This window comes from Centropristis striata, chromosome 4 (assembly GCF_030273125.1).
Source record: "Centropristis striata isolate RG_2023a ecotype Rhode Island chromosome 4, C.striata_1.0, whole genome shotgun sequence".
Classification (NCBI taxonomy): Eukaryota; Metazoa; Chordata; class Actinopteri; order Perciformes; family Serranidae; genus Centropristis; species Centropristis striata.
Window position 1 is genome coordinate 14578707 of NC_081520.1, and position 12576 is coordinate 14591282.

At 37.6% G+C, this 12576-nt stretch overlaps 1 protein-coding gene and 1 non-coding gene across 2 annotated transcripts; one reads left to right on the forward strand and one right to left on the reverse strand.

Annotated features, from left to right (window-relative positions):
* Positions 1-744: 744 nt before the first annotated feature.
* On the reverse strand, positions 745-817 carry trnak-uuu (transfer RNA lysine (anticodon UUU)). The gene has a single exon. It is a non-coding gene; the product is annotated as a tRNA-Lys (tRNA).
* Positions 818-1487: 670 nt separating this feature from the next.
* nek3 (NIMA related kinase 3) lies at positions 1488-11338 on the forward strand. The gene is made up of 14 exons (XM_059331531.1): positions 1488-1506; positions 1669-1789; positions 2706-2799; positions 2890-2987; positions 3077-3160; positions 3521-3588; positions 3703-3789; positions 5194-5248; positions 5512-5712; positions 6965-7082; positions 7941-8093; positions 8179-8310; positions 9932-10049; positions 10956-11338. The coding sequence occupies exons 2-14, from the start codon at positions 1673-1675 to the stop codon at positions 11020-11022; spliced, it is 1392 nt and encodes a 463-aa protein (XP_059187514.1). The 5' UTR covers positions 1488-1506; positions 1669-1672; the 3' UTR covers positions 11023-11338.
* Positions 11339-12576: the final 1238 nt, after the last annotated feature.

Below are 12576 nucleotides of genomic sequence, written 5' to 3' on the forward strand. Positions count from 1 at the left end.
ATGTATAGATAATGGCTTCTTCTCCGAGAAAAGCAAAACAAGTCCATCACATTTCCCCAAACAGCTTGTGCAGCATAATCCAGGAGCTGTAGACAAACTGTTGCACCATGCCCAATATTTACCTCATTATTGCCTTTATTTTCCTCCTGTGGAAGATTATTGGCTGATAGGACCAGAGCGCTGCCAGAGAGCAAAACGCAGGAAGTAATGAGGCAAACACTAGACATTTGGACCTGCTATGCAATCGTTTGGCAATGAAGCACTTGGTTTATGCTGCACAAGATGTGAGGGGAATTCTGCCGCACATTATACCAGATTTTTATCCCCAGCTTCTTAACGATCTGCAAAACACGTACACTTTACATCTGTGCTGCTCGTTTAAAAATGCATTGCATGTATTTTGATGCATTGCTGTGTGATGTGAAAATCCAGATAGTAGATTTTCTTTAAAAGTTGCTTACATTGGGCAAACCGTCACAGGGAACGTCAAGTCGGTAGTACTGTTTTTGTCAGTTTTACATAAACATGGCACTGGGATATACTCTTCAAAGTATGATCTCAAAATTTGATTTATACATATATATTATGAATGTGAACCGACTTGTAACAAAATGGAACCAGTTATTTGATCACCTCCATCCAAGGATCTATATAAGCTGTATCTATGTTACTTTACCAACTTTATTTGTGTCTGAGCGAACTTTTTTCTATATAGGGTCTAGACAACAAAAAAAAAAAATTTACCGCCCGAACAGGGACTTGAACCCTGGACCCTCAGATTAAAAGTCTGATGCTCTACCGACTGAGCTATCCGGGCTCTGACTGAGCGGGGACGGGTAACGTTTAAGTACCTGGACAAAATCCGTGTTAGCAGACTTGTACTTTCAAAATAGTTAGTCGACGATAAAGGACAACCTATTAACTAACTATTTTCTTAACTTAAGAGAAATAAATGAATTCTGAATTCTAAGAGTGACACAAGCCTGTCAGAAACATGACATGACAAGTATCATGAGCATTAATGTTACTTCAAAGTGTCATTAATGTTCATGACACATCCCATGTCATGTTTATGACACGCTCATGTCACTCTTATGTAGAAACTTTCAAAATAAAGTGTTACCATATCTTGCTTAAGTCACAAAGGCATGTTCAAAAAATTGCCTAAATTACATTTTATTTTGATTTAGGCATAATAAATCCGCTAAATCACACAGTTGACATAGGCCATTATCTTAAAGGGGTAAAATCACATGATCTGATCAACTGAGGATGTAGGTGATTTTACCATAGGTGGCCATGAGGAGATGATTTAGGCAACAACAAAAAAAGACAAAAAATGATTTAGGCGATTATTTTAACAGTGTGGCGATAAGAGTCTTTATCTGGGTTTTAGAGATTATAATCTAACGCTATCTAGCGGCCACGCCGCGCAGTACACCTGAGTCACGTCCTACGTCATACAATAATAAGGAAGTAGCGGCCAAACAAACAGCACGAGTCCAGGTAGATTTTATTTAGGTGTATTAAGCTTTTATTACACATTGTAAATGTCTCAGTGTGAGGACTAGAGACCAATTAATCTTTTAGCCTCTATCGACTCAGTTTGTTGTTGCTGGATTAGTTGTTTTTTAATCCTTCATGGTTTCTTTGTGTTTTATGAATAAGCCTTATGGAAAGATACTCACTCCAGAAAGTCATCGGTGAGGGGTCTTTCGGTCGGGCTTTGTTAGTCCGGTGCAAAAGCAGCCAGGAGAAGTATGTGGTCAAGGAAATCCAGCTGCCAAAGGTACGTGTATATAAATATATAACTGCTACTGCCGCTTTATTTTCTCACCTGGTTGGTGGAACAGGTACACACGTGGACAACATTGTTGGTACCCCCCGGTTAATGAAAGAAACAAGAAACAACTTGAATCTGACAAAAGTAATAATAGCCTAAATAAAAATTCTATGAAAATTAACCAATGAAAGTCAGACATTGCTTTTCAACCATGCTTCAACAGAATTATTTTTAAAAATAAACTCATGAAACAGGCTTGGACAAAAATGATGGTACCCTTAACTTAATATTTTGTTGCACAACCTTTTGAGGCAATCACTGCAATCAAACGATTCCTGTAAGTGTCAGTGAGACTTCTGCACCTCTCAGCAGGTATTTTGGTCCACTCGTCATGAGCAAACTGCTCCAGTTGTCTCAGGCATGTCATTTTTGTCCAGGCCTGTTTAAGAAGTTTATTTTTTAAATAATTCTGTTGAACCACGGTTCATAATCAATGGCGGATTTTCATTTGTTCATTTTCATAGAATTTTTAGTTATTATTACTATTGTCAGATTCAAGTTATTTCTGTGACCATTGTGGGTTTTTCTTCCATTAACCAAGGGGTACCAACAATTTTGTCCACGTGTGTATGAACATAACTTGATCCCCTGCAACGCAGCAAGCCTTTCTGGTTAAAAAAAAAAAAAATCATATTAGTAACAAAATAATGAATTAAACATAAGGAGTTGTTGGATTTGCACCACCCTGTAAACTACACTGCCGCAGACTAGAAGGCTGTTATGTTATAGCCTGGGGTCTGATATGGAAATGTTATTTGCTCTGTGCTGATAACCTACCAGATTGTTGCCAACGCAGGGACGTGGAGGCTGTTTGTTTTGCATAATAGAGAATGCATTCATGCTTGTATTTGCATTTTTATAGAATCACTCCAAATTGGAGAATTCGAGGAGGGAAGCCGTCCTGCTGTCCAGAATGAAACATCCTAATATTGTGGCCTTCAGGGAGGCATTCGAAGGTATTCACAAAACCAAACTCTCCTTATAACAAGACATACATTTATTATTTTTTGGACTGTGGAATAGGCAGTGTGATTGTGTTTGTCCAGCCGATGACCTCCTGTGTATTGTTATGGAGTACTGCAGTGGAGGAGACCTGCTCCAGAGGATCCGGCAACAGAAAACTACACAGTTCTGTGTTGATGATGTAGGCATTGACTTCCTGCAACTATTCTGACAATTTTATGTTTTGTTCCTCTTTTTAATTTTTGCTTAACCAAAATATTTTGTTTGTAGATCTTGAGGTGGTTTGCTCAAATGTGTTCTGCTGCACTGCATATCCATGATAAACGGGTTTTGCACAGAGATCTGAAGTCAAAGGTACAGTAGTCTCTAGACATTATAGTTTGATAGATTTAAAAAAAAAATGTATGTCCAAAAATAGTTGACATACATAGATAGGCTACATAGAACTCAGCTAGGAACTCGTGAGGAAGATCAGATTTTCTTCGTTCTCTCAGAACAAGAAGTCGATAATTTAGTTTATTGGTTGGATGCATGTTGATAAAATCTCATCAGTGTGAGCGCTGTGGAGTGAAATGAACAATGATGAAATTGCTGATCGAGATAAGATCCAAACATTATCTCCCACTCATGCATAATATCATCATTTTGCCACGGTTGGCTGCTCTTATTTTGCTTCATGTTAAGTCATCATTCCTCTTTCATTTCCTTACCCAGAACATTTTCCTGACAGATAATGGGGCAATCAAGCTTGGGGACTTTGGCTCAGCGTGTATTCTGAACAGGTACAGGAAGAGAACTGCAACCATTTATAGTTTGCCTTTTTTAAAGTCAATGTCCTTGATTTGCTGCTGTTACTTTTTGGCTCAGACTGTTTTTATTTTGTAACTGTGTTGCAGCTCAAAGGCATATGCTCATACATATGTTGGGACACCATATTACGTAGCTCCAGAAATCTGGGACAACAAGCCATACAACAATAAGAGGTAAGTTACCATGTTTCTTTGGCTGGTTGCTCTATTTTATATGGCACAAGATCAAATGATAAGAAAATGAAACCTTAATGACTTCGGATCGATGTCCATGTGGAGAAATTGGGTCAATGCAACAGTAAGTATTAATTGGCCTGACATAAAAAAAATGGGCCATATACATATACACAGTCTCCAGGCATATGTTGGTGCATTAAGGAATACTTATTAGCATACACATTAGCATATGTATATTAAAAATACTTAAGTCTATAAGATATCAACAGAATGTGCACATAACAATATTTACAGAAATCCCTGGAACAATTGACTCTATGTGCAGAAATATTATAATATTAATCCCTATGAGGGGAATTTTGCCTTACAAGAATCAGGTAAAGAGGTACACAGGAGCAGCATACAAATAGCTCACCGTTAGCACATCTGTATACAGTACAGTATCCTATGCCATGTTTAAATCAACACACTGCAAAAAGGTGTGTCTAAAAACAAGATAAAAACAATAAATCTGAGGGAAATTATCTTGCTGCATGGACAGATAATTTCACTTGACAAAATTTGTTAAATTAAGATGATTAAATCTAGAAATAAGCATGTTGTACGCTTAAAATAAGAAATTAACTCTTAAAACAAGATAAATTAAAGCTGCAAGCAGCGATGAACTGGCCCGAGCAGAGTGCACTGCAAATTATTTGTTTCTTACCAAGATAAAAAAAAACCTTTAGATTTAGAAGTGTTAGATCATTTATCTTGTTTTAAGAGTTAATTTCTTATTTTATGCGTTCAACATGCTTATTTCTAGGTTTAATCATCTTAATTTAAGAAATCTTGTCAAGTGAAATTATCTGTCCGTGCAGCAAGATAATTTCCCTCAGATTTAGTGTTTTATGTTGTTTTTTTAGATACCACTTTTATGATATTCCAGTATGTGCAGTGTATCTATTTTGAACATAACATCGGAGGTAGAACAAGTGCAGACAATGTACCACATTTTTCAGATGTATAGAACATACAGAAACACTGTATATGCTGTGTTTTCGAAACAAATCCTGTCATTAATACGTTAAAGGGGAACTCTAAGATCTGACACTTGTTGTCATTGGCTAAACAGATAACAGATGACAACATCATCTTTCTTCAATTTCCATGTTTCCTTCGAGTTCCCCTTCCAGGCTTGATTTTCCATCAACATAGCTTGTGAACACAATGTTTTTAATCATCCAGTCTTGGATGTTGGAGTGTCAATAAAGGCACAAACAATGAGGAGTTTTCCAAACAGTGTTTTCAGCTCAGCAGTGATTATGTAACTCATGCGTGGGTTAACCAGTGGATTGTGCCAGAACATGACGAACGTCTGGTGTGAGTGAATAACCATCTCTATGTTTATGTGTTCTGCAGTGATGTGTGGTCTCTGGGCTGCGTTCTCTACGAGCTCTGCACCCTGCGACACCCGGTACTTCCCCTGCCTTCTCTCTCCAGATTCCATGTTCATGGCTTTGATTGTGGGCCTCTCTCCAAATATTGTCAATGAATCATTGTGTACAATTCCTGCAGTCATCTTACTGCACAGTGAGATACTGCAAGGCATTGTTGTGGAATGATGGCGGCCCAGTATCTTCAGCTGAGTTACATTATCTGCTGTATATTTTTTATGGCTCAGATATTCCGGTGTGGTTTGTTGTCTCAGGGATCGTCACGGCTCGATCTTGTGTCCAGTTTCAGGCATCCAGCTGGAAGAGTCTGATTCTTAAGGTGTGCCGGGGTGCGTACCCTCCTCTCCCTGAGCACCTGCCCTACGAGCTGCGCTATTTAATCAAGCAGATGTTCAAGACAAACCCAAAAGACAGGCCGTCCCTGCACAGCATCCTGACCTCCCACAGGGTTTCCAGAATCCTACGAACACATCTGCCCTCCCAGGTACACACTCAAAAAAAATAACTTGTTCCCAGAAGGTAATAAAATTATGGAAAGGAATCCCACCTAAATAAAATGCTTTAATTTAGCGAGACACAATTTTGTTGAGTGAACAAAATGTAAATATGTTGGGTCAATGTGATTTATTTGCGTTACTTTTAATTAATTACCAGGGTCAGTCCAACTAGATTAGTAAGGGTAATTGTAACATACTAATGTAATTTTCTTGGGCCATTTAAACTTGTATGATATTATTAAGAGTTACTTAATTTAATAGGGTAGTTACAACTACTTTTTAAAATAGTGCAGTACATGAATTAATTGTGCTGAGCCAACAAAACAAAGTTAGGTTGAAGTGGTTTAGCCTAAAAGATTACCTTTATCATATGAAAATTAACGTAATAGTAATTATTCAGAAAATAAATAATTTTTAAACACAGAGTATTATATTCAGCAATGTAAAGATAAATGTCAATCTATATAACCCCAGCTGGTGTCAAGTTTGGAAAAGAAAAACACAAAGCAAATTGGATTTGTTAGAATCACTTTAGCAGAAAAGGTAAAACTGAGTTTCTGTTGATGTGAAAATACAACAAACTTCAGCCTAAAAACAAACAGCCTAAAACTTCAGTGTCCAACAGTCTGTGATCATGTCATACGATATTTCTTCTCAAAATGACAATTACTCTTTGCCAGCCAGAGCCAGGGATTCACCTTTGACCTATGACCATGGCCTTCAACTAAGAGCGGCACTACTAATTAGGGATGTGCACATTACTGCCACCTACTGCTCTGGAGCTGTAAGCAGAATTGATTTGCAATCTTAACCCATTAGAATTAGGTTGTTTTAATATAAATTATTCTAGTAAATTTTAAATTGTTGCATTTTATGCTAAAACTACACGTTTTAAAACTGTTCAACCACAAATCTACATGTTAGACTAAGGATAAGGTAACAGACACCCAGTTTGCTTTTTTTTGAGTGCAGACACAGTTAACACCTGTGCACTTGTGTTCCTTTCACTGAAGTTGAGTGTTGACAGTCAGTCAAACAGTGATTTTATGGCTGCCCATCCATCAGTGCGACATACTGTCACAACACAGTGTCAAAGCAAGACTTTAAACTCTTACACACTTTCCCCAGCTGCAGTGACCCTATGTGGAATCTGACCTTTGACAAGCTGCTGTTAGTTCAGATGGCCACGGAGCTCATGTTATGTGTTTGATTTATTGCGATGCTTTGAATCTTTTACAGGCGGCAGAGACGCAGGAACAGGGGAGGTCGATGCAAGGTCGATGGAACAGAGAAGAAGGGAAGAAGGTGGCTAATCTTCTGGGAGAGAAGAGTTTAATAAAAACATCAACATTTGAAGGTAGAGTCCAAGTTAAAGCTGACAGTGTTGTAATGAAAAAATGATATAAAGTCATGGAAAAAAATATTAGAACATCCTTTTTCTTCAATTTCTTGTTCATTTTAATGCCTGGTACAATGAAAGGTACATTTGTTTGGACAAATATAATGATAACATCAAAAGTAGCTCATAAGAGTTTAATTTAAGAGCTGATATCTAGCCATTTCCCATGGTTTTCTTAATAATAACCAAAACCATTATCAAGAAAACCATGGAAAATGTCTAGATATCAGCTCTCTTAGGAGCTATTTTTGTAGGGTGTTCTAATAATTTTTTCCATGACTGTACTGCTGTGGTTCTGAGAAAAAAACTTAGGAAGTTTAATAAGGTTGTCAGTGGAAATAATGAACCCTTTCATTTACAACCATGATTAAAAAAAAAAATTGGGACATTGTATAAATGTAAATGGAACAGAATGCGATGATTTGCTTATACTTTGCGCCATATATTCAATTGAAAACAACAAAGATAATATATTTAATGACGCACTATGAAACACAAAGTTTTGATAAATCACAGGTTTCCCTCCTCAACTCAGCCATACCCAAAATATAAATAATCCATTCTTGCGACAACTCAAACAAATCTTTAAGATCATGAGCAACTCTTCAATGCTCTCTGCTGCAGATATCTCTTGCAGCAAGCAAGGTTCCTGAATCTCATTGCCTACATCTTCCTCTGTTTATTTTTTATGCTTTTTTTTCTGTTCTTTCTTTGTCTTTGTTTTTTATGCATGCACCTTCTACAGAAAATAAATGTTATGTCAGGGCCTGTTTGAAAACAAGAATCTAACAGAAAGTGTATAACCCTTTACCTCAGGTGTGGAGTTGCCTGAAGCACACTGCGAAAGCACAGAGTCGGCTCCTCGAAAGCAGTGGGCCGCTCAGCCTTCAGACACTGTGCTGAACATGTTGGCCAAAGCCAGTCTTGTCTCATCTGACAGTATGGCGTCAACCAACCAGACCCTCTCAGGTTCTTTCTCAATTGTACAAAAATTCCAGTTTGGAAAATGGAATACGATGTCAGTGTGTATCAGCTGTATTTACTGTTTTTCCAGGTGTGTCAGAGGAGCCAGAGGACAGCAGGCAGAGGAGACAATGGGACAGAAATCCTCCTGAGAAGCTTCTTGGTCTATTGGAGAAGGCCAGGCTGAGCCGAGCCTTCAGCACCTTTTTAATAAACGCAGGAGGTCTGTTAACATCCCAAATACGTTATTTAAGCAATTAACCTTGCTGTAGCTACCTTCAAGTGATCTATATAGATACTTACGAATTAGACATTATGTCACAAAAAACACAGATTGGGAAAACATGCAAAAGGAACCTACAAATATAGAAAGTTACTTCATACATTTGTTTGAACACTGTTCTTTAACAAAAAAACTAATATCCCACATGTACAAAAAATGAATGCTGGATTTGTCGGACAATACACTACACATCAAGCAACAATGGGAAGTGGAGCTGAATATAATAATAGATGATGACTCTTGGGAAAACATGTGTTCCAGATGCCATAAGGGGGTTGGAAGCCAACTATACAAAGAATTTGACTGTAAGGTCAAAATTAGGTTCTTCAGGACACCACTAACAACCTTTGGTTCCAAGAACAATCCCAGCAACAAATGTTGGAGGAACTGTGGCATGGTTGGCGACCATACTCATGTTTTGGGACTGCCTGAAATTACAAACATTTTGGAAAAATGTCAAAAAAAAAACTGGAAATTTTTTTGGCAGTGGAACTTCCAATGGACTCTTATTTTAGTTATTTTTATAAGATGTGTTTCCTGATCACCTGTTATATATTACACATTTTGTTGATGATTGCAAGAAAAATTATTACTATAAATTGGATGAAGACTAACCCCCCCATGATCACTCAGTGGTTACAGAAAGTAAAACATGTCTACATGATGGAATATATGACTGCCCAATTACAGCTAAAAGTACCTGTTTTTATGAGAAGGTGGACCTCAGTTACCGACTATATCACTTAACACTCTTATACACTATTATTATCTAAAATATCCCTTTTTTTTGGAATACAGAACCAGATAAAATATGTGCAATACCCTTTACAGTGCTATTTGTGTGACAGATGAGACCCAATCTCAAGATGTTTTGATTTGTTTTCCTCTGTGATGTTAATTGCCTGTTAATGTGCATAAATGCAATAGAGCAGGGGTGGGCAACCTTTACTAACTAAAGAGCCACTGTTGGCCAAAAAAAGAGAGAGAAAATTGCGGAATGGAGCCGCAAACCTTATATTGAGCCTAAAATGAAAATTAAACAGCCTAATAAGTCTAAATTAGCCTGCCAACATTATTAATAGTCATATTGAGCATTTATTAATATGATTTTGAAAACTAGTCTATCTAGGGGAACTCAAAACTAAACGTAAGTTGACAAAACTTAAAGCTTAAGGCGCCGGGCCGGAGACTTTCGTAAGCTATGAAACACATTTTAGTTGACTTAAATGTCCAAACTTTTTAAATATGCAGTAAAAAGGCTATACAATTTTACAATTGAAGAATACAAATAGGTCTACACCATTGATAAATTAAAATTTTAAAGTAAAAATATATATGTAATTTTTTTGTCTTAGCCATGGGGAGCCCCTGCAGGCGGCCTAAAGAGCCACATGAGGCTCTGGAGCCACAGGTTGACCACCCCTGCAATAGAGTTTTTAAAAAAACCCTTACTCTAGCACACAGTTATCCTAATATGCATGTGTTTATTTCAGTTATTTCACTGTTAATTGGAATATTTCAGTGTAGTTGGTAATTTAAACAGTTCTCTGTTGTTTTTCAGGTGACGACCCTCTGGTGGGACCGCTCTCCCCTTCACAGGGAGACGACACTGACGGTCCTGAACCTGAGGTGGTTGTCGATGAGGAGCGTCTGCAGCCTCGCTCTGATGATGAGGACACGTAAGTAACCCTGCTGTGTTCCACATGATGTTACCAAAGAGGAGCGTATTTATCTAATCTGACTGGACAAGAAGGGAAATGACTACCTGTAGGTTTCTGGTTTTATTCTGACGCCCTGATAGAGTCATTAGCACTGCTGTTGCATGGTGTTCACTGCAAAAAAGGGGCATCTAAAAACAAGATAAAAACACTAAATCTAAGGGAAATTATCTTGCTGCATGGACAGATAATTTCACTTGACAAAATTTCTTAAATTAAGATTATTACATCTAGAAATAAGCATGTTGTATGCTTAAAATAAGAAATTAACTCTTAAAACCAGATAAATTAAAGCTGCAAGCAGCGATGAACTGGCCCGAGCAGAGTGCACTGACAATTATTTGTTTCTTACCAAGATGAAAAAAAAATTGATTTAGAAGTGTTAGATAATTTATCTTGTTTTAAGAGTTAATTTCTTATTTTAAGCATTGAACATGCTTATTTCTAGATTTAACAATCTTAATTTAAGGAATCTTGTCAAGTGAGATTATCTGTCCATGCAGTGTAGCACTGCATGTACAAATAAAATGTATTGGCTGAGACAAAAGGTATACAGAGTGGGAAAGAGATGATTCTCATGGGTCAATTATGTTTTTTTCTTATACATTCAAAATAGATATGTATTACATTATATAAGGCATTCAGTAATTACTTTATTGAGCTTTGAAATAGAGTATTTACATAAAATGTAGACCTGACAAATAAATAATATTCACATTAAAAATTCACATTAACTATTCATGCATAAAGAGAGAGTTGTTTGAATCTCTGTTGGATGGATGGATCGGTATTGTGTCATCAACATATGTGAAGTCTAAACTGAAAACAAAGTTCAAATGTATTGTTCTGTTTCTCCTCCTTTTACAGAGACTTTGAGGAAGAATCTCCATGTGACTGGATGGATGAAGTGGAGAAAATGTTTTCAGAACACTAAATCCTCGTTCCCTCCAAGCCAACACAATCACAAGGCTGTGATAATGTTTACACTCACTAAAGGCACTAACTGTTTGCCAAAGTCATTTCATGTATAAGAGACCAAGTATAAAAGAGGACCAATTTTTATAGCAGGTTAAATCCAAGTTTAAAAAAGCACAATTAAGCTCAGACAGTAACACTGAGACTTCTTTTTTTTATTGTATGTTTCCATTTCTGTGCTGATTTTTGCCAATGTGATCACACTACTGCAACAAAACACTAAAAATAGAACTGAATATGTTTCAGCCTTTTTTACATAAAGATGTTGAGATGTGTGTCTTGTCTCTCTCAGCGCCTTTCATCTGATTTGAACATCTGCTGCGTACTGTTCAGGTTATTAGTGATAACATTCCCAGTAAATTGAGGCCGTCTGGAAGCTTCTGTTTGGCTTGTCGGGGAGGCAGGAAATATTAGATTCAGAGCAGCTGGGTCTCCATGGGGTCACACTTTTTTGAGCCCGCCTGCACCTTTTGATGTCCGTTTCCTTCGCGATATCAAAAGTAGACTAAACATGTTCAGTCATTGGTATTCTGAGTCTTTAATTCTCTTGGTGAAACACTAACAAATCATACATCTGGACCCTTTAGTTATGTTTTTTTAAATTTGCTGTGACCACAGTGGTGCAGACACACAGATGACTGCTGTTCTCTCCTACAGCAAGTGTTATTATGTACCACTAGATGGAGCATGAACCTTTTGCTGTGTGGGAACGAGACAAGTTAGTAGTTCAGATATAATTAAACCTTTGTTGAAATGCTTTTGATATTCAGAATCAGATATAGTTAGATATATATGGAAAAGCTCGCCCTTTTTATATTTAAATTTAAGGGACTATGTTCTTTGTTATTGGCACCCTGAAGAGCGTAAAGACATTTAATATAAGGGAACAAGAAGAGCCTGTTGCGGTCTTTGCTTTGCCAAATTATAAACTCTACAATGTGGAGTAAATGCGAACAATAGCTTAACCACACGTTTGGCAGCAGTAAAACAGAAAGCAAGCCTCGCCCATGACAGTTTAAGCTCAACAGGATATAGATACTACAGACCATTGAGTCAACAAAACCATAATGGTGCTGATTCACCAACAGTCACACTAGCGATGGATTATCCTGCTGCCAAAGTTCCTCCACTGTGGGAAACCTCCCATTGGCTGAGTCTTTTTCCAGATATCTACCCAAGATGTGTTTTTATTGAGGAAGCCCGGGGCTGCAGCTTGCCCCTTATCTTGAGGCCACACTGAATCCCCCTCCAGGACTCACAACCCAGCCCCCGGCTTTTTTATTCCCACTATATTTCCTCTTGTACCTCATAAGATGTTTATGTTTAGTAAGGATACAGATAAAGTGTTCTAGCATAGCTGAACTAGTACACCACCATGCTGTGTGTCCTGCAGATACGAGGGTCTCCCATCAGTGTCCATGACGAGCTAGACAGCATCTTTATAGCTCAGCCATATAATGTAAACTGGGGAGAATGGCTGCTTGAATGATATAATGAAGACTCAGTTATTAAG